General features: G+C 38.6%; 1 protein-coding gene across 5 annotated transcripts in view; it reads left to right on the forward strand.

The window, feature by feature from the left end:
• The window catches only part of PARD3B (par-3 family cell polarity regulator beta), a 1,009,985-nt gene that overhangs the window by 547,852 nt on the left and 441,083 nt on the right, over window positions 1–21,050 (forward strand). For all 5 annotated transcript variants that reach the window (XM_086719408.1, XM_025934777.2, XM_086719410.1 and 2 more), the window contains 5 exons: window positions 2,407–2,493; window positions 8,040–8,165; window positions 10,590–10,942; window positions 13,643–13,782; window positions 15,338–15,466. In XM_086719408.1, the coding sequence (XP_086575534.1) occupies window positions 2,407–2,493; window positions 8,040–8,165; window positions 10,590–10,942; window positions 13,643–13,782; window positions 15,338–15,466 (835 nt within the window). The remainder of the gene's footprint in view (window positions 1–2,406; window positions 2,494–8,039; window positions 8,166–10,589; window positions 10,943–13,642; window positions 13,783–15,337; window positions 15,467–21,050) is intronic.

A 21,050-nucleotide genomic window follows, 5' to 3' on the forward strand; every position in this document is an offset into this window, starting at 1 on the left:
GCCAAATTATTGTGACTCTTGTGTATATAGATAGCATGGGCTTATTCTGAGATATCGAAAACGAGAAACTTATAAAGTATAAATGAACCTTTAAACTGCATCTCCAAAATGGTTGTAGTGTGTTTTTTTTTTTAATTTTTTTCAACATTTATTATTTATTTTTGGGACAGAGAGAGACAGAGCATGAACGGGGAAGGGGCAGAGAGAGAGGGAGACACAGAATCGGAAACAGGCTCCAGGCTCCGAGCCATCAGCCCAGAGCCTGACGCGGGGCTCGAACTCACGGACCGCGAGATCGTGACCTGGCTGAAGTCGGACGCTTAACCGACTGCGCCACCCAGGCGCCCCAATGTAGTGTTTTGAAACAAGATTGATTGCTTTAACAAATTATAAGATTAACTTTATTAAGTGAGTGTAAAAATAGAGGATTGTTAGTTCCTAAGAAGTAGGTATCAGCATAATACGTAATATTTATTATGTTTTACAGGAGGGGTTTTGAGCTAGGTAAAGAAATGTTTGCAAAATAGATAAGAAAAATCATAAAGCCATCCTAGAAATTATTAAGCTGAAATTTTGAACTCTATACTAAACACTTACATTCCAAAAGCCTCAATATAATACATATGAGTGCTGTCTATTAGCACATGGATATTTAATACATTTGTTAGGAAAGATTTGTGTTATGTTCTAAGTGCAAAACTATAAAAATACATAGTAAAGGTAGAGATAAGAAAAGTTTTAATGGTTAAATGAGATTTTTGTCTTTGTTTCTAAAAGTCTTTAGAACAGTACCATTACCCTAGAGTGTTAATACTTTGGGTTTACTCTTCCTCAAATACCTACGAATGAACTATAAATCGGTAATTACATAAAAATTGTTGCTTTGTGGTCCATTAAAAGCTATACAACTTTCTCTTCCCAGTAGATATTTTATATTCAGAGCATATAATGTATACCTACATATAGTATTTCATATATATGTGTATCCATATAATATCTGTATTCTCACACTGAAAGTATCAAGAAGAATCTATTTTATCCCATGATATTATCACTCTAAGATTTGTTTTATTTTTAACTTTTTCTCGAGGCCTCTGATATAACCTGCTTGACTGAACAAGTTTTAAATATATCAGCAATATCTGAGCAAAACTCATTTGAAATTTATTATCAGATTGAAATTCCATCATATTCCACAAATGCTAGAAACTGACATGCTCTTTTTTACAGTTCCTAATGATAATAAGTTTGCAATAGAAACACATTAAAAATAAGCCTAGTCCACTGGTGAGAATATATTTAATGTATTTATTTTAGATTGCTGATAATTCAGAGAGCACTAAATGCAGAGTGAATTCATCAAGCATTTTACTTTCTTATGCTGTTCTCAACTTTCTAGCAAGGAGCCAAAATTTCACCATTTTCAATTTGGAACAGAAAAGCATTTGTAACAGCTGTAGCTCTTAATTTGACATCCAGTTTCAGGTCATTTTCATGTAAATAGGAAACAATAGAGACCTGCTTACAATTTCCATAACAGGGATGTTTGCTTCAACTTTATCATTTTTCCTCTGGCAATTTTATTTTCTGTCTGTGGGATTAAAGGAGCCAATAATTGTTCACGGTTATTATTTTTCATCTTCATAAAAACTTGTTAGTTCCGCTCTTTATTACTCAAAGTTTCCCAATGTCTTGTATATTTCAGTCATACACACAATCCATTAATGTTTCTAGCTCATCCTCTCCTTAATCTGGAGTAGGTTAGGCGGGTCAGGCTTTCTATTTCTTTCTATAATACATTTTCCCCAGGCTTTACAACTTCTTTTTCTACCTCTAAAAAAAAAAGTAGGAGGTGAAAATTTAGAATTGTTCCATTGAATACAACTGATGCCTTACTGAAAGGCAAGTGTAAGTTTTGATTTATAATGCTCTGAACATGTCCATATGTATTACCAACTGTGGCTTCACTGTTGTAAAATGTAATTCTGTGCTTTTTCTGATAAATACATATTTTATTTCAATTTTCCTGTTCTGGAGAGGAGAGCCTACTTTATGCTTAAGCATAGATAGGCTTAATTCCATGTATTTTATCATCTGTAGAGTAATTTCAAGTGTGTCTCAATGGGGAGAAATTTCATTTTTGTGTACATCCTTATAAATATGTTGATTTATGCAGATTAACTTAAATAGGAAGTTATTTTTGTGGGTCGTTATTTCCATTTGTTTCTCTTCTGGGGAAAAAAAATAGAAATCAGATAGTCTTAAACATTTTTATTTCCTGTATCTCGTGAAAATACCAGCAAATCATATACTCCTTTGATTTCTTCTCTGCTGTTGAATTTACAGTAGTTGTGTTTTTTTTTTTTTTTTTTATAATATGCTTCTTTTTTTTATTTCCTGCCCCAGTGATATGACAAGAACAGTGGAGATTTCTGGGGAAGGAGGCCCCTTGGGAATACATGTAGTGCCTTTCTTTTCATCTCTGAGTGGAAGGTAAGATGTTTTCTTTATATCAGAAGCTCATGCTAATGAAAAACTTGACTTCAGCTCATTTTCCCAGACACATTTCAGAAGAGGATTAAGTGTATATCTCTGTTATTCAGATAGATACCTCAATATATAATGTCTGTTGGCCACTTACGTGTTAGAAACAAAGTCATTTCCTTATAGGATACAATGGAAAATAAATAATATCTATAACAGTTTCTGCATTTAGTGTTCTTATCAGTTACATGTACTAAACAGAATGCTTGGAAAAGATTTTAACGTATTTTTAGGCAAATATTGCCACTGAATTTTTTTCATGTTCCTAAATACAATTCAAAAGTGAGTATAATAATCCAAACTGATATTTCCTGATACTGCTCAGGTATATAGAACTTAGGATAATAAATATTCTAGCTTTATAAGTAGCTGTATCAGAAGCTATGTGTTTTCATGATTTTAAGTATAAGTAAAATGCCATTGGGCTAGTTTTTTTCTAAAATAAAATGTAATCATTTAAAAATAGTATACCACATCCTTTTGAAATTATACTGCAATCATTTAAAAATAGTATACCACATCCTTTTGAAATTATATTGTTAAATCCATAGTGGCAAATGAGAATTTAGATGTCAGCATTTCTTGAAATTCATGTCCACCTAACTGAATATAAAACTTGTTTTACTGATGGAAATGAAAGTATGTGTCTGAGAGTTAATATTACTATTCTTTTAACAACTTTACAAAACTAGTATCAGATATTATGTCATTGTTCAATAAGATGACTGCCTTTAGCACAGATTGATATTGACAAGGGCTATGTTAAAAGAAAGGGCTTTTCTTAAAAGAAAATCAGTTTCTCACTCATGATATGATTTTAATTAATTTGCTAAATTAACTTTTCTTATATTAAATGCTTCACTGAAAAGGCAGAATGTCTTATTTTAGCGTAGCAAAGCAAAGTCCAGAAAAGTCAGTTGAATTTTTTCAAAGTCACACAAAATCCAGATCCCTACCCCCTCACTCCATTGCTCTTTCTAGAGCAAAAATTTTCCCAAAGGTTATATAGTATTCATTTACTGATTCTGAATATTTATTCAGTTCAGTCTGCCACATAGCAGGAAAAGCAGATTTAGTCATGATATTTTGGTTGGCATCATTTTCAGCAGGTAGCCATCTGCTACCTGTAATTGCAAAGTCATCACCTTTTTTTGCAAATAACATCTGATGCCAAGCTCTTGCTGGAATGAATGTTCTCTAAAAAGAAATGAACTGAAAAGCTAGTGGCTCTTATTGTTTCATTTCCTGTATGTGTTAATAAGTGTGTTTATAAATGTTATGGGTTATGGCACAGGACAAGCTGAGGTTGTTTTTGATAGACAGGAAGAGTATTTATCCAGTTGTCATGAGAAATTCTAATGGCTTTTGGCAGAAGTATACTGATAGAGCTTTGTGAAATGCCAGAGCGGTTCAATTACCAGGCCCTTTAGCTTAATGAAGCTGGAATAGAACACAAGATCATCCCAATTTCCAAAACATGAAGAAATGTACAATGTGACAGTCATCATACGTCATTTTCAATAGTTCGGAAAACAGGTTGACCCTATAGACCAGAAATCACCATCTTTTACATCAAATGAGAAAACACACTAAAATGTATTGATTTCTTCCCTTCTCCTTCCTGGTTCTGATTTCTAGCATAAGCCCTGAAGAATAGAAAGAGTGTTACACTTGGATTCAGAACAATTGGATTTGAATCTCAGTGTTCTCTCTTTCATAACTTTGAGCAAGTCCTCTAAGCTTGCCTCTTGTGAATACCTACTTCACATAAAGGTTATGAGGATTAAATGACATTAAAAATATGAAAACTCCTTGTAAAACACACAACATATGAATGTGTAAATTATCAGTATTATTAATATTATGGCTAAAACGAAAAAGCCTGGTTCACAAGTGAACTTTTATAAGTTCATGGTCAACTGTTTAGTAACTTGGTGAAATAGTTGTATATTTTTTTTTTTGCTATCCATTAGTATTATAGAAAGGAAATTTAATTAAAAAACATAAAAAATAATATGGAAGTGGAGACATGAGCCAATAAAAGTTAAGAAGTAATGAGTACAGGCTGAAACAGCACACTTAACTCAACCCATGTGTTTAGATGCAACTGAGTACAGAGCGTGTCACACAAGTGTCTGACTTCATAATGCCATATGGTTTCAGTGTGTGAGCACGGGGGCTGGGGGGGGGTGGGTGAGTTAAGGTCATAGTGGTATACTTAGTGCTTAATTTCCTTCCTTTTATTGGCTTGTGTCATTATTTTAAATTAGAATTTACATTTAATTATTTACTAAGACTACTGTAATTGACTCTGCTTCCAATTTCTCCATATATATATATATATATATATATATATATATATATATATATATATAGTTTTTCTTTTAGAAAAACACTGCCATACCTGTTGTTGAATAGGAAACCCTGAGTGCAATACAATGGTGGCTGTACTAGATAAGGCCTCAATGGATTCATTAAGTACCATAGCTTAGGGTGTTGAATGCCACTTGTATGGCGGCCCCTTGGCTTGCACAGTAAGAAACAAAACAAATATACCCAAAACTGAGTTCTTGCAAAGTAAAAAGCACTTTCATTTCATTGGCTTAAGAGAAAAAATAATGTAGTTTTGTTTTAGAATTAAAAGCATGAAATCTAATTGTTTTCCAGTAAAGGTAGCATAGTATACCTTAGTTTCCTAGTAAAGACAGCTAAATACGACAGAGGAGAAGGAACGGGTGGGTGAGGATCAACACATAATGCAAGGATAGGACACGTTTGGATAAAATTGCAAAGCTCATAGAGTGGCCAAGGCCCGTGATACGGTGAGAAAAGCGGAAGAGGTCAAGGAGTGTGGGGTGGGTTAGCTTCTAAACGATTATTAGAAGAAAAAGAAGCAATTGTCCCCCCCTCTTGTTCTGTGGGGCAGTGGATTTCAGCCTCCTTTATCACTGCTCACGAATGCAAATTAACTAGCTCCTCCCCAGCATTGGTCTTTAAGTCCCCGAGAGCCTTGGTCCCAGAGGACACGATGACCACAGCCCACAACTTTGGGTCAAAAGGATAGTGAGAGATTTCTTTTCTTAGCCTTCTCATACTGGTCTGGATGAAATCAAACTGGAGGGAATCCATCCCTTCTGTGGAAAAGAGAAGGCAGGAGTGGTTTGTTGCCAGGAACCAAACTAATAAAATCAGTCAGTTTTACATTTTACCAAAATTACCTCTGACACATGGGTTTTACAGTTGAGCTTATCCTGTCAATAAATTTTTCATGGAAAGTTAGGTTATTTGGATCAGCGAGGTTCACATCGCATACTCCAGCTGTAATATGCCAGCTAAATTGCAACCCAGTGGCCTGAAAGAATTAATTCATCTCCCAAAATGTGAAATTAAATCCTAGGGAGTAACATTACATGACTGATGATGTACTGAATTAAATTAAAGGAAGACTTGAATGCTTGTTAAAAAAATATCGCTTACATAAACGAGTTTATAACCACATGTGAGCCTCCTAATGGATCATGTTATTGTGAATCCACCAAAACAAAAATCCAAAATGTGAACTATTACAGAGTTGTTTCATTTAGGAAGAAACACTATTTTGTTCTATTTCTTCTTCTTCTTCTTTTGCATGTCGACTAGGTCATTTTTTAATATTATGTTATGAGATTAAGGTAGGATTAGTTTCTTAAAAATATTAATTTGAATCTCAGATCCTTTATCAAATAGTAGCTTTGGCCCCTTTTTCTTCCACACAGAATATTGTGAATTTACTAACATAGAACCAGGAATGCAGTGTATAAAACACCCCCTGTACACTTGTGCCCATGACCCTGAGCCTTCCCTACTATAGGTGGCGTGACTGTCTCCTGCATCCACTGGAGTAGAAACCTAAATACCACCGCATGTGCCACCCCTTGCCATCTTCAGATGACACGAGCTCATTAAATGAACTGGGTCCTGGGGGCAAAGGGCTCACTGTGAGGCTGCTCTAAACGGGAAGATGATTTTCTCCTCCACTTTCATTAGAGATTGCCCTTCCTCCATGGATGCCCCTGTTATCCACGTACAAAATGTTCTCATATTTTATTCAGATCTGAGATTTAATACAAAGGGGCTGTGTGATAACATACAAGGCCTGTATACAAAAAAAAAAAAAAAAAGAAAGAAAGAAAGAATGATTAAGCAGAAAGACAAGAGGATGAGGGACAAGGAGATGGCTGTTTCTCCATGCCCAGCAGATTCCTCTTGGAAAACGTATCTCTCTGTCTTATTCTGGGAACACAGCTAGGACCCTGACATGCCCCAGGAGGAAGCTAGGTCGCATGAGAAATAGCTGAAACATACACAAGTTTGATGTCTTAGTTTTGGGTTTAGATACTACCAAAATGTAAGAGTCACATATAAACACACACAATCTAATTCTTGACTGCTATCGTTTTCTTTCTCCTGTAATTGACATTTTTTTCAACCCCTTCCCTCCTGACTCTGAGCCACAGCCACAAAGCACCATTAGCCTCCGGCTCTCTTCTCTGAATCCCAACGCTTACTGGTTGAAATTTCAGACAAGTCTTCCCAAAGCCCTGCCCCATCATGTCACCATCTCCCTCAGAAGCAGTGAGCGGTGACTGTACTGCTATTTCCAGCCTCATTCGACTGAGTCCATCAACTAGTGTCCGAGGCCCCTCTGTGTGGCTCTGGCCTCCCCATCCAGTGTTGGCTCCCCACATAAACACACAGCCTTCATCCTGCCACCAGGTGTATCCCTTTCTCCCCCTACCTAATTCCTACTCATTCCTCTGAACCAGTTTACATCCCATTCTCCCCCCAGATCCTCCTATGAAGACTGGACTTCTGGATGTCTGTAGGTTTTTTGGTTTTTGGTTTTAATTTCTACTGCATGCCAAGCTCATACTGACTCATTGTCCTGGTCCTGTAGCCGTGTCTCCTATTCCTCCATCCTGAGCATGGGAAATGCTCCACACGTACTTGATTCAGGGGCACTAACAAATGGGACTGAACCGCCTTTTACTCTGAGCACGATGACCTGTGCTTAGGTGTCTGCTTTCTTAAAATGCAAATTACTGGAACAGGTAGTAAGGCTGCGCAAAAGTGCGGTGAATGCCTAATCCTCTCCCACTATTACGCCTCAGGTTGTCTCAGCACTAACCCATTACAGTCAGCCTTCTCCAAGCCAGAGGCCTCCTCAACTCCACTGAGCTGTAGGGGTCTTTTCTAAGAATACCGCAAACATGGCAATGGAGTGGTGGACCATTGTACTCCGGGTCACTGTTGATGTGCATCTGTCTTGAAGGGCTTTCTCTTTTCAGTGGATTTTTTTTTTTTTAACTAAGGATTTAAGTGACAAACGGTTGCCTGAATGTAAAGCGTAATTTCTTTCACAAAGAGAAATCGATACTTCTGAATAGTTGCAAGCGGAGAAATAATTAGCATATTATTACTCAGTAATTCTATTTCAACCTCAATTTTGCGTTTAGGATTCTAGGACTCTTCATCCGCGGCATTGAAGAAAATAGCAGGTCCAAGCGGGAGGGACTATTTCATGAAAATGAATGTATTGTAAAAATCAACCACGTGGACCTCGTAGACAAAACCTTTGCTCAGTAAGCATTTTTTTTTTCCATTGTTTTATTTACTGTGTTGATCCCTGGAGTACTTAAAATCATCACTGAGCTCTTAGTGATCAGAACTGTAGGTAGTAGGTAGAATGTCTGGTCAGTCGCCTTTGAATGACCCCAGGACATCCATTTTCAAATGCATCTTATGTGTGAGCTTCCTTGAAGGCAGCCTGCACATGTCCCTGTCAGCCACAGGAATAGTAAACTGCGGAATACCCCAAGCCTTCCCGCCTGGTTGTCTGGATCATCGATAGATGGGTTTGTTTTGCTTGGGATATGGGTCAGTTAAACTGGTATTTAATGACTCTTTTCACAGACTGTTAGTTCAGCTTATTAATTAACCAGCTTTGTGTCTGCAGTCTTCCTTAAACCTAAACATCTGTGGGAGATTTCAGTGAGGACTCAGTAATAGAAGCAAATGAAAAAAATAAAATAAAATATTCTCCCCCAAGAAGTCATTTTTCTGCATGTGAAAATGTTATGGGAATAGGTTCTCATAGCCAAGAATTAGAGTATGCAGTGCTGATGCCAATTTTTTTAAACGTATGTTGGCGTTGCAGTGGGGTTCCGGAACAAGGGAACAAACACTAATTAATATTCCTTAGTAATGACCACCAGCTTCTCTTGTTTCTGACCAAAACAACTCATTGTCTACATTCTCTGTACCATTCTCTGTCAGTCTTTGTATGTTTGATGGCACCAGGAGTTGGGGGCAGGCGGTATAAGTGGTTGTGGGTAGGAGGGCCTGTGGCCACTGGTTGCTTAAGTGTGGAAAGAAATAAAGAGTGTGGGGAGCCTGGGCGTCTCAGTCGGTTAAGCATCTGACTTCAGCTCAGGTCATGATCTCACTTCAGGTGAGTTCAGGCCCCGCCCACTTTGGGCTCCATGCTATTAGCATGGGATTCTCTCTGTCTCTTTCTGCCCCTCGTGGGAATCTCTCTGTTTCCTTCTCTCTCTGCCCCTCACTCACTCGCACCCTCTCTCAAACAAATAAATAAGTAAACAAATCTTATTCTCGAAAAAAAAAAAAGAAGAAAGACCGAAACGCCTATTTCTTAAAATAATAATACCATTCTACTTTTTACAAGAACTTGATAGGTATGCAATGTGGAAACGGAGGCTCATGAAAATTCAGTATGAAGGTAGTGTGGAGTAGAAACTGACTCCCAGTCAAGGAACTAACCAGAGGAGTTGGGCTGCCTCTGTGAGAGCTTCTCCCCCTCCCCCACCAACAGGGAGAAGTAAGGTTGAAGTGGAGGTTGGTGGGTGGGGGAGGGGCGCTCACATGGCAGTTGGAATTATGATTAATTATTATTTGGTATGGCTGTTAATGACACAGACCTAAAATAAAGGTAGCTTAAACAAGATGATTAATTTTTTTGCTAAAGACAACCAAGTGCAGAGGCGGCGGTCCAGAGGTGGTACGGCAGTTCCTCAAGCATCAGCAAGAGAGGCGTTTTCCATCTTTCTGCTTTGTCATCCTTACTAAGTGGCTGCTCTCTTTAAGTTGTGTCGTGGTCACCAGAGGGCTGCTGGGGTTCCCCCATCACTTCTGAGTTTCGAGAAAGAGGAGAAGAAAGAATTTTCTGGCTCCCAGCTTTCCTGTAACCCTTTTGGGTAGATCATGTTGGCAAGACAGGCTGGGCAAGGTAGTCAGGGGGCACAAAGGAGGCAGAAGGATGAAGGAGACGAAAGGTAGTAGGAAATTTGAGGCAAAACACCCAGGACTAAGACAAAAAAGTAAAAAAATACAGGCACTCTATAAGAGCATAGCAGGGAGGGTGCGTATTAGATTGATAATTCGCTATGACATTTGGTGCAACCAGTATCATCAATATCTCCAGGAGGAAATGTTTGTGTCAGAATTGAAATTCTGGAACACAACCCATCTCAGGGAAGACCTGTACTTTCGAATAAAGCCCTAAAAGGAAACGAACTGATAATCTGGTCAGTAATACAAAATAATTTTTTTCATCTAAAATTAAAGTTTGTTTTTATACCTACATTAGTAATTGCCTCTGGGCGGATTTTCAGATTCAGAAATACTCAAAAGTTGTGGGTCCTTGGACGGGTTATTTGATCTCTCTGAGCCTCATTTTCCTCATTTTGCAAAATAAGAGTGAATTATACTTACAGAAGAGGAAATGAGAAGATTAAGAAAGTTGTTAAAAAGATCAAATGAGAGAATTGTCCGTGTTAGTGACCCAAATGTCGCCAGCCCAGTGTCTGGGTACCTCGTGGTCAAGTCCTAAGTGGTAACTAGTACTTAGTTTGCAGCCATCCTGGTAGTAATAGTGACAGTTTCTCCTTTCCCTGTGCTACTGTGCTCTCCTGTTGCCGTGGTTTGGGGTGCATTAGGGGCCACGCTAGAGCGTGGTGTCGTGACATATTTACTCCCTCTCTTTGAAGGGCTCAAGATGTCTTCCGCCAGGCAATGAAGTCCCCAAGCGTCCTCCTCAATGTGCTTCCACCTCAAAACCGTGACCAGTATGAAAAATCAGTCATTGGACCGCTTAACATTTTTGGTGACAATGATGGCATTTTGAGAACAAAGCTGCCTCCTCCTGTCCATGGAATATCAGGAATAAAAACAGGAACAGGAACAGGGCGTCCCGAAGAGGATGCATCGACTTCCCTGCAACAAAACAAGAGCCCCCGAGTCCCAAGACTGGGTAGAAAGCCATCCTCTCCCTCACTCTCCCCTCTCATGGGGTTTGGCAGCAAGAAAAATGCAAAGAAAATTAAGATTGACCTAAAGAAAGGTAATTATTACATGATGCTTAATAGCATTCTATTATTGTAACATGTAAAATTGGTTAAGAGAAATGCATTAAGGCTAATTTTGTTCATTCTCCCTTCATTTAATTGTATCGAAGAATAGATTTAAGTAAGTTACCTAAGTTTCTTGAAATTGTAATACTTTCTTATTCTTTCCTTCTGGAGAGTATAGTGTATTTGAAACAAAAGCAAAAATGATAAAGACAGGTTGGCAAATGGAAAGAACCATCGCAAACCTGAGAAAAACGTAACACTAAAGAAGCACTGAAATTCGGTGGAACCCTTTTTGCAGCAAGATGAGTGATTTTTGTAGCACCTTGTAGATAGAGTCTAAAAAGCGCATATATTATTTCTGGTTCTCTAAGATAGTTTTATACCAGCTAAACATTTAGTTCTCAAAAAGCAAGTATGTGATCATTATAATGGATAATTATTATATGGCCAGAAGGCAGATGAAAAGATGCTCAACATCACTGATCATCAAGAAATACAATTATATATATTTATGTATATATATATATATATAATTATGTAAGTGAAATTTCGCTAATTCAACATTGCAAACAGTTTCTCAAAACATACTTAATTTCAAAAGCATGTATAACCTTACCTTCATCTTTTCCAACTTTTCTATGCATTTCAAGCCCAGATCAATGAGACTAGGGCATTCATATACATGCATATTTATGCAGTATTATACACATATACACACATAAGCATTCATGCGCTTCTGTGCTTTTGTTTATTTTGTAACCTCCTGATAATCCCTTCCCCCTCTGCGGCCTTCTGCAATCTGATGTGATTCTCAAGACTCAGTTCAAAAGAAACCAAAATCTCAAAGTTTTGTCTGAATTAATACAGAATTTAATGATCACAAGGTAGTTTTAAAATACTCATTAACGTATATCGAAAGAAAATAACATATGCCTTTAATTAGGATATGGTGGTTATTCTGAGAGATCCTCTGGTCAGAATTTTGCCCCCCTTAAGAATTCTGTACTGAGAAGAAACTGTATGGACTAGGAAGTACAAATTCTCTAGTGTGCTTAGCAATTAGGCTTTTTATATAAATGCATTGTTTTTTTTTTTTTTTGTACAAATTATCCAGCTATGTCTAAGACATGGGATTGAGTGCTTTGAGGACAGATAAATCAGACACAGAACATAACTTAAGACTCCATCAGAAAGCCTTAAATGCAAAAATAAAGACTATGACATCACAGCTGTACTTTGGGAAGATTAATCTGAATTAATATTATTATTAATATTAATATTATTCGGCAGAATAATATGCCGAAGATGAGATCAAACAGTGAAGTATCAATAAAGGATACATTGCATCTGTCTAAATATAACATGCATGCCTTGTCTGGTGACTGGATGTAGGAGAAGGGAGAGAGAGAGAATTGCAGGTGGCTTGTTCAATGGTGATGCCATTACTAGAAATTAGAGTTTTTAGAAGATGAGTGTATGTGAGAAGCCCAGGATGTGAATTAGAGAAAGGAGGTCATAGTGAAGTTTGAAATACTGGTGGAGGGGCGCCTGGGTGGCGCAGTCGGTTAAGCGTCCAACTTCAGCCAGGTCACGATCTCGTGGTCCGTGAGTTCAAGCCCCGCGTCGGGCTCTGGGCTGATGGCTCGGAGCCTGGAGCCTGTTTCCGATTCTGTGTCTCCCTCTCTCTCTGCCCCTCCCCCGTTCATGCTCTGTCTCTCTCTGTCCCAAAAATAAATAAACGTTGAAAAAAAAAAAAATTTGAAATACTGGTGGAAATATGTGCATGGTCATATGTAAGAAGCTGACACCAGAGAAATTAGGGCCAAAGAGATTTAGGTGTCATCTATAGGGAGATGGTAATTGGAACAGGAGCTGGCCAAGGCAGAGAATCTAGAAAACAAATTGTACCAGGTAAGAGCCTTGGGAAACATCTATCTTCATGTGGGAAAACCGTGGGTAAGAGAGAGTGACAGACATAATGTGATCAGAGAGGTAGGAAAATAATCAGAAAATAAAGGTATGAAAACCACAGAGGGGGGCATTAATTTCAAGAAAACAACTGAGGAGAAGTGTCAAAGCTAGAGAAAGGGACAGATCAGAATAGGAAAAATTAGTGGATGTGGTCATGGATAGGTCATTGGTGACGGAAGGCTGAAGAAGAAGTAAGATTGAAGTAAGCATTCTTTAGGTACAGATTCTAGGGTACAGATGTTTGAGCATACCTTCGGATAAAGTGAAAACCACATACTGGAAGAGAGAGATTGGAGATGCGAGAGTGAGGGAGGGGACAATGGGACGCAGCATTCAAGGAATCGAGACCCAGGTGCAGGGAGCTGCAGGGAGGCTAGCTGAGTGAGTGCCTGACGAAACTCATGTCAGATGGCCTTTGGCTTCTTATGGTTTACTGAGAAATCAATCTCCTGGGTTTATGGATAACATGTGGTATTTCTTCTGGTACCTCAATAAACGAAAGTGTTACACATCTGCATTGGGCCCTAAATTAACTTTGAAACCATCATGGCCTGTCAGGAACTATAATCTGTGTTTGCAGCCAGAACAACTGAAGTGTGTTTAAAATATTTCCTGGAATGTAAATATTTACTTACTTGACATTAGTCTAAATTAGGTAGATTTCGCTGTTAAGGTTTCTACTTAAGGTGACCGTGCATTTTCCTGGTCTTACACACTAGGCCCTGAAGGACTGGGTTTCACTGTTGTTACCAGAGACTCTTCCATACATGGGCCTGGTCCCATTTTTGTAAAAAACATTTTACCAAAGGGAGCAGCGATAAAAGATGGCCGCCTGCAATCAGGGGACAGAATTTTGGAGGTAAGAATTGGAACTAATATCTTCAGTAAAGTATCCTGGGTGTTTACATAAATACATTAATATTTATATTTTGAATATAAAAATTGAAAATTATCACTTGTAGACAAGATAAGGACTTTAATTATATTAAAAAAACTGACTTTAAGTCCCCATAGAGTCAGTTATGTAAGGACAAGTAACACAGAGAACTCTTCCCTATTTCCTCCTTCTCATATCTACCTCTTAGGGTTCCTGGGAATTTGAATCATCCAGGAATTCATCATATATGCAATTATGGCTAAGAAGTCTCAGAGTTATAGCCATATTCTGGCAACAGTTTCTTTAAACTTCCCACAGGCGTAGGCCAGCCTGCCTCAGGTTGATCTAGGCTTATAAAGAGGTATTTGAAACACCCCCAAAGCAAGAGAATTCCCCCCTCCCATGTATTTTTGTGTGATAGCATCATCTTCTTAGCAAAATATATATTGTTAACTTGCCTTTCAAGAAACCATCCTCATTGAAACTGGCCGGTTTTATTTAACATTCTCATGGCATAGAAGCAACACTATACATTTGTATATAGTTCTAGTTATGAAAGAAGATGCACCAAGTAATTAATCCAGCTCCAAATTATAATTTCCAATAATCTATGATGACCCGGAGACTATAATTTTCAAAGATGGAGAACACTAATTGTAACAAAAGACTTTTACTTCCAAAGAAATTTGCTGTGTGACTGTGGTCCATTGTTTGCTTTTTAGCGTTAGGCAGAAAATGGTGCCAGTTAAGCATCTGAAATCTACTTCTTTCCCGTTGTAGGAATCATTCTCCGCTCTCACTTTGATTTTCCCTTCCTAAGAATGTAACATCCCATGAGAAACTATTAATTACTATCTAAAGGGATCTAGCACTGGGGCGCCTGGGTGGCTCAGTCAGTTAAGCATCTGACTTTGGCTCAGGTCATGATCTCACTGTTTGTGAGTTTGAGTCCCATGTCAGGCTCTGTGCTGACAGCTCAGAGCCTGGAGACGGCTTCAGATTGTGTGTCTTCCTCTCTCTCTTCCCCTTTCCCACTCACGCTCTGCCTCTCTGCCTCTCTCAAAAATAAATAAAACGTTAAAAAATGTTTAAATATGGGGCGCCTGGGTGGCTCAGTCAGTTAAGCGGCCGACTTCAGCTCAGGTCACGATCTCACGGTCCATGAGTTCGAGCCCCGCGTCGGGCTCTGGGCTGATGGCTCAGAGCCTGGAGCCTGCTTCCGATTCTGTGTCTCCCTCTCTCTCTGCCCCTCCCCCGTTCATGCTCTCTCTCTGTCTCAAAAATAAATAAAAAACGTTAAAAAAAATTTAAAAAAAATGTTTAAATATATAGAAACAAAGGGATCTGGCACCTCAGTCATGATGGTCAGTGCGGTATTGGTACTTTGAGCATAGTTGGTTTGGGCTCATGTGTTCAGTTTCATCTGTTCCAAGCTTTATTAATTGTAGGAGCCCATTTGCTACTTACCTGTGGAAACCATCTAGGGTAGAAGGAGACGAAAAGTGTTGTGATCTGTTCATATGATGGCATCCATTAGGTAAATGGCAGAGATGTCACTGGACGAACTCAAGAAGAGCTCGTGGCCATGCTGAGGAGCACCAAGCAGGGAGAAACAGCATCGCTGGTCATCGCCCGTCAAGAAGGAGCTTTTCTTCCCCGAGAGCTGGTAATGTTCAGGTCACAGTCTCACTGAATCTTCGGTGCAGAGTTTACTATACCCAGTGAATTCATAATAGCTGAGAGATGAGTTCTAAGTCACAGGTTTCATCTGTAACAAAAATTGAATCACACTAAGTATTTTGTCCCATTTGGGGGTATCATAGCTTTATGATGTTAATGCGGTGAGTTGGATAAATGCCAACAGTGCTTCCGGGGTACCAATTCAAACACCCTTTTAAGGAAGCAATTTAACATTATTCAACAAAATAAAATACCCTTTGCGTGCTCTATGTTTGCTTTATGCAAAACGCAGTCAGCAAAAATGGTCATGCCCTACCTTAATGCAGTTTGCAGTCTAAAAGGAAAGAAATATAACCAAGTATTCAAAATGATGATGGTTATAAAAAAGAATTGCAAGGTCCTGTAGTAACAGGTACAAGGGAATCTAGTCTTGAGGGCTGGGAAATGTATCCTGAGGAAGAGAATTTCAAAAGTCTTGTTAAAAATGTATATCCTTTGACCTACTAACTGCACTTCTAGTAATCTGTCCTAAACTGATCATCAAAGAAAGATGTGGAAAAAATTCATGTACATGGATTTGTTTTCTAAAGCCCTGTTTATTGTAGTGATATATTGGGTGCTGTACAACCAGAGGTATTAGTTAGATAAATAACTAGGTAGCTCTTCAGTGAAATATAATACTTAAAATGGTCTCTGTGGAGAGCTGATAATAACATGAGAAAATGCTCATAGTGCATTAAGTTAAAAAGTAGGTATAGATGATATATATAGTCATTAAAAAAAATTGGGGTGCCTGGGTGGCTCAGTCGGTTAAGCATCTGACTTCGGCTCAGCTTACGATCTCACAATATGTGAATTCGAGCCCCACGTCGGGCTCTGTGCTGACAGCTTAGAGCCTGGACCCTGCTTCGGATTCTGTGTCTCCCTCTCTCTCTGCCCCTCCCCTGCTCATGTTCTGCCTCTCTCAAAAATAAACATTAAAAAAAAAATTTTTTAATGATATCTATAGCATGATCAAATCACATTAAAATATCTTCAAAAGAACCCCCCCCCAAATGGCAGGAAATGCACCCAGAATGTTGGGATTATGAGAGATTTTAATTTTCTCATTTTTAAAATAGTGAACACTTATTATTTTATTATTGATGTATGTATTTAAGAAGACTATAGAAAATTCTAAGGACTTTTATGACTAATAATAAAAAGGAATAGATGTGATAAAAGGACTTTTAATTACCCCTTTTTTTAATTTCTTTTGAATCTATATAAGAAATGACAAAGGTACATATAGGTAATATGATAGGTTCCCAGAGTTACATCATCAGAACCAGTGAAGGTTAGTTGAGAAAACTGACTATAGTTAGCCTGCAAAAAGGAAAATTTAGGGCATATTTTGATTGCTATAAAATAGGTAAAGAGTTAATTGTATGGATTAATGTTTCTCCAGGTAGTTTATATCCATTAATATACTTACATAGTAGACGATCAATTTACTAAGTACATGCTCTGCACTAAGTTGGAGGTTCTGGGGATGCAAAAATAATTAAGACTCATTTCCCGCCCCTCCTTGAGCTGGTACCAAAACAAATATTTGGAAGTGATAATATTACAAGTTACAGTAGTTTCTAACTGTTGGAGCTGTCCAAGAAGAAAATAGGCAACTTAGAATATTGAAACAGAGACTGCCTTACCATTTGTCAGAGATGCTCTAGAAAAAATTCTCCCATTGGTAACATGGTAAGACTAGATAAGCTCTAAGATATCTACTCTAAGCCTGATATTCTGTTATCTATGTTTATATTCATGTTTGAATATACAGCCTTCCTGAATCGCCTCTCTCATATATTAATGCTCCTTAGTACTGACCAAAGGACCCCCTTCTCTCCACATTTCTGGTCCTTCCTTCTCTTTCACATCATCTTGTCCATTTTTTCCCTTGCCCTATTGAATGCTCTAGGTAGATCTGCAGTAAAACAGGGAAGGGAAGAAGATTAGGTGGTATAAGCCATAAAGACTATATTCCCCACCTCTTTTCCCCCACTTGACTCCTCCATCCCCAGCCATTTTGGAAGGCAGAATCATGAATTTCAGTCTCACTTCCTCACTGAAGCTTCTTATTCTTCCTAAAAAGAAATGCTGCAGAAACTTGGAGTCCGAATATTTTTTTTCTAAAATGCAGATGGATTTTTCTTTCAATCCCTTACTTACGTAAAGACTTTGGTCTTTCTCTCCAAGAGCCACAGTGAGAAGAAATAATTAGAAAGAGGCAGCGTGTATATATAACAGGAAGCCCTTTCACTTCTTGTCCAATTCTTTGGTTGCTTGAGATACAACTTTTAGGAAGCTTTGCTGGGACTATGTACCTGTTTCAGGGATAAGAACAAGGAAAGAAGTTTTGACTGGGTATTCTCCTCAACTATGGTCCTGGAATGAGTAAAACCCTGCATAGAAAGAGAAACATCCCAGCCAGCAAAAGAACCTAGTAACAGAGCTCCCTCTAAGAACTCAAACTCTCATGAGACCCTAGTTTCTCCTCTAATAGTTTCTTATACCCCTTTCCTATCTATGTCTTCTAGAATTCCTAATTCCACAGCTAATTTCTTCTTCCTAGAAGCTTTCTGCCTGCCCCAGGTAAGGGGGAGAGGGATGCTGACCTTACCCCAGTTTGAAACTCTGAATGTATTCTCAATCAAACACAACTACATCTGGAAGTTAATAAATGTAACAATAGAATTTTCAGAGTAAAGGGAGCCCAAAGAATCTGTATGTCTGACTCTAACTTAGTACATGAAGAAACAGGTCCAGTTTGGTTAAGTAACCTATTGATGGTCCCTTATTGTTAAGGGGAACCAGAGGCCTGGGTTTCTTAAGGCTTAGTATTGTCTCTGAAGTTCAACTCTGCAAGCTCACCATCATACAATGTTTCTTTGTGGTTTAGAGCAGCTCACAAAATGATTCTTAAGGCTCAGTTTCCTCATCTATACCATAAGATTGTTGTGAAGATTAGAAGAGATCATCCATGCAAAGCTCTTGGCATAGTTTCCAGCCAATTGTAAGTTCTCAGTATATGTCAGCTGCAATTATTCTAGTACCTTGCCACCTCTTGTAGAATCAAGTACAATAAAAATGTAATACTATATTTTAGATACATTACGGGTAAAAGAGATTTATTCAGGCTTGCCTGGGACTAACCACTGTTTTGAACAGAGATTTTTTACTATTGTTTGAAAATACATACTGGTATCCAAAATACTGAATTACCAAGAAAAAAATTTTTTTTTGTTTGAAACTGAATTGGTAAGTCAGGCAGCTTGTATATATTAGTTCACTCTCATTTAATAGAATTTAGTGAAATTTGATTTCCGTCCCCAAAAGTGACATCATAGGCCAAGCCCACCAGGGAGCATATTACATCAATTGTGCAACTGTGAGATTATGAGTACAAATAAATTATTTGTTCTTTTTGGGTTTTTTTTTTTGTTTTGTTTTGTTTTTAGTGTTATACCAAATTTGGCGGGCCTGTGGTTAGTATTCATTCTCCTAGAATTCTCTGGCAAACAGTCTAGACGCTTTAAAAACTATTTGACTTGTGATTATCTAAATATGTGGAATATGCTTTGTAGCCACAGCAAAGCACCGCATTCTTGAGGATTATAAGCACCGAAGTAGTGTGGACCCAGAATCTTCGTTCTGGAGAAATATGGAATAGTACTCTTTGTCCAGCCCACATGCCTTCCTTGGGTGCTAAGTAGCAAGAATCCTACGGGAAGTTTAAAGAGAGGTCATGTGTGGCGTGCACGGTACTATTTCAACGCTAGCTGCTTCCTAGTGTGACACGCACTGCACTCTTTGAAAGAGCAAACTGAAGAACAGTGTGCTATGTGATGCGTTTTTGTGTTTTTCTTTCAAAAAACTGAAGGTGTTATCACTTTGGTCTCTCCTCCCTTATCATGATTGATGCACACACTTGACTCTCCATTGAAAATCTGGCAGGATGAGGGAAGGACAGTGCTTCCTGCTTTTGTCTTCTTCTATCTCCTTTGAAGAAAACAAACCACGTTTATTGTTTTCCTGCTCTGAGAAACCGTCCTGTTCCTTTTCTTAAGCCTTGCTGTTTCATGAGCTCTCAACCCCTTTAACAGCACTGCTCTGCCTGTTTTCTGACAGTTAAATCTTCCTTATTTCCTTGTTATCTTAGCTTCTTGTAAAGTCTTAACACTTACAGCCAAGGGAGCATGTGGTCAGCAGTTACACAGGAAGTCCCAAGATAGGATGGTCTCTCGGATGTGACCCTCTGTCATTCCAGAGGCCTGAGCGCCCACTTCCTGGCCATTTCTCCTGACCTGCCACATGAGAACTGTGCTGAATTCTTTCATTTGCGGGTCCATGTCCTTCCCCCTGAAGGCAGGACAACTGGTTGGGATCACAAATTTAGAAGCACATGTAGCCAGCCTTCATGCCATCAGTGGCAGGCTGGGTTCAAAATCAGGTGAGAGGAATTCATGTACTAGCCTCACAACTATTTAGCTCTTTCTAGTATCTTTACCAAAAGAACTGTGTGTTTCAAAGGTAATCCTTCCAGAATCCCAGGCTCGAAGATCCTTTGATGTCTTCACCCCCTGACTGGGTGAGAGTTTATTAAAGAGGTGTTCACATAAGGAACGTTTTTGCAAAAGGGACTTTGAGATTAGCGTTGGTAATAGAATCCGAAGGTGAAACTGCGCTGTCTGCAGTGAAATAAAACTGCGCTACGGAACCAGGGCTTTGTTGGCTGTGTTCTGAAACAGACATGCTCTGCCAGTTCTTTTCTATCCCTGATAACCAAAATTCTTGTTTTCTTATGCAAAGTGTCCGTTTAGGAAAGATCATGACAAACGAAAGGTTTTTCTATTGATTCGTTGCCTGTAGTTTTTGAGAGTTTCAGAGAGACAGACAGAGGAGAGAGAGTGTGTGTTGTTTGTCATGTAAGTGCATAGACACGCACACGCATGTGTGTGTCGTCTTTCCTTTATTGGGGAGGAAAAAAAAAAAACATTGTGCCATTTCTTTGTTAACCTCTTTAATGTTTCATGTTCTGACCTGCTGCCTTATCTTTAAATTATCCTGAAAATCACAGCAACCCCTGGTGGGTAAAACGAGCTGAGAAAATTTCAAATGTATTTATAATTTCTACCTGCCAAGCTTGCCTGCTATTAAATGCTGGCTTCTGCAAGTGGAATGAACTCTATTTCAAGCAAGCAAGTTCCTCCTGCCTGGCATGATCGAGATTCAAAAGTTAGCAATGTTGGTCATGTGGATTTGACCTTCACTTAGGAATATTGCTTTTGCTGAGGAAAAAAAAAAGATACACATGTGTGTGGCCACTCCCCTAATAGCTGCTGAGCTCAGTGTATTCCTACACTACCATATTTACTCATCCCTGCGACTACCTTTGCAAATGACATGGGGCTCCGACTCCTTGACTGTTTTTTATCTTCTTACGAAGTGAAAACTTCATACCTTCAAATGCCAAATTATTTAATGTCATAAATCATGCCAGAATTTTCGTTTGAAATCTTAGATGAACCTCA

The sequence above is a fragment of the Puma concolor genome, chromosome C1 (assembly GCF_028749965.1).
Source record: "Puma concolor isolate L17-30 chromosome C1, mPumCon1.1.hap2, whole genome shotgun sequence".
In the NCBI taxonomy this organism is placed as follows: domain Eukaryota; kingdom Metazoa; phylum Chordata; class Mammalia; order Carnivora; family Felidae; genus Puma; species Puma concolor.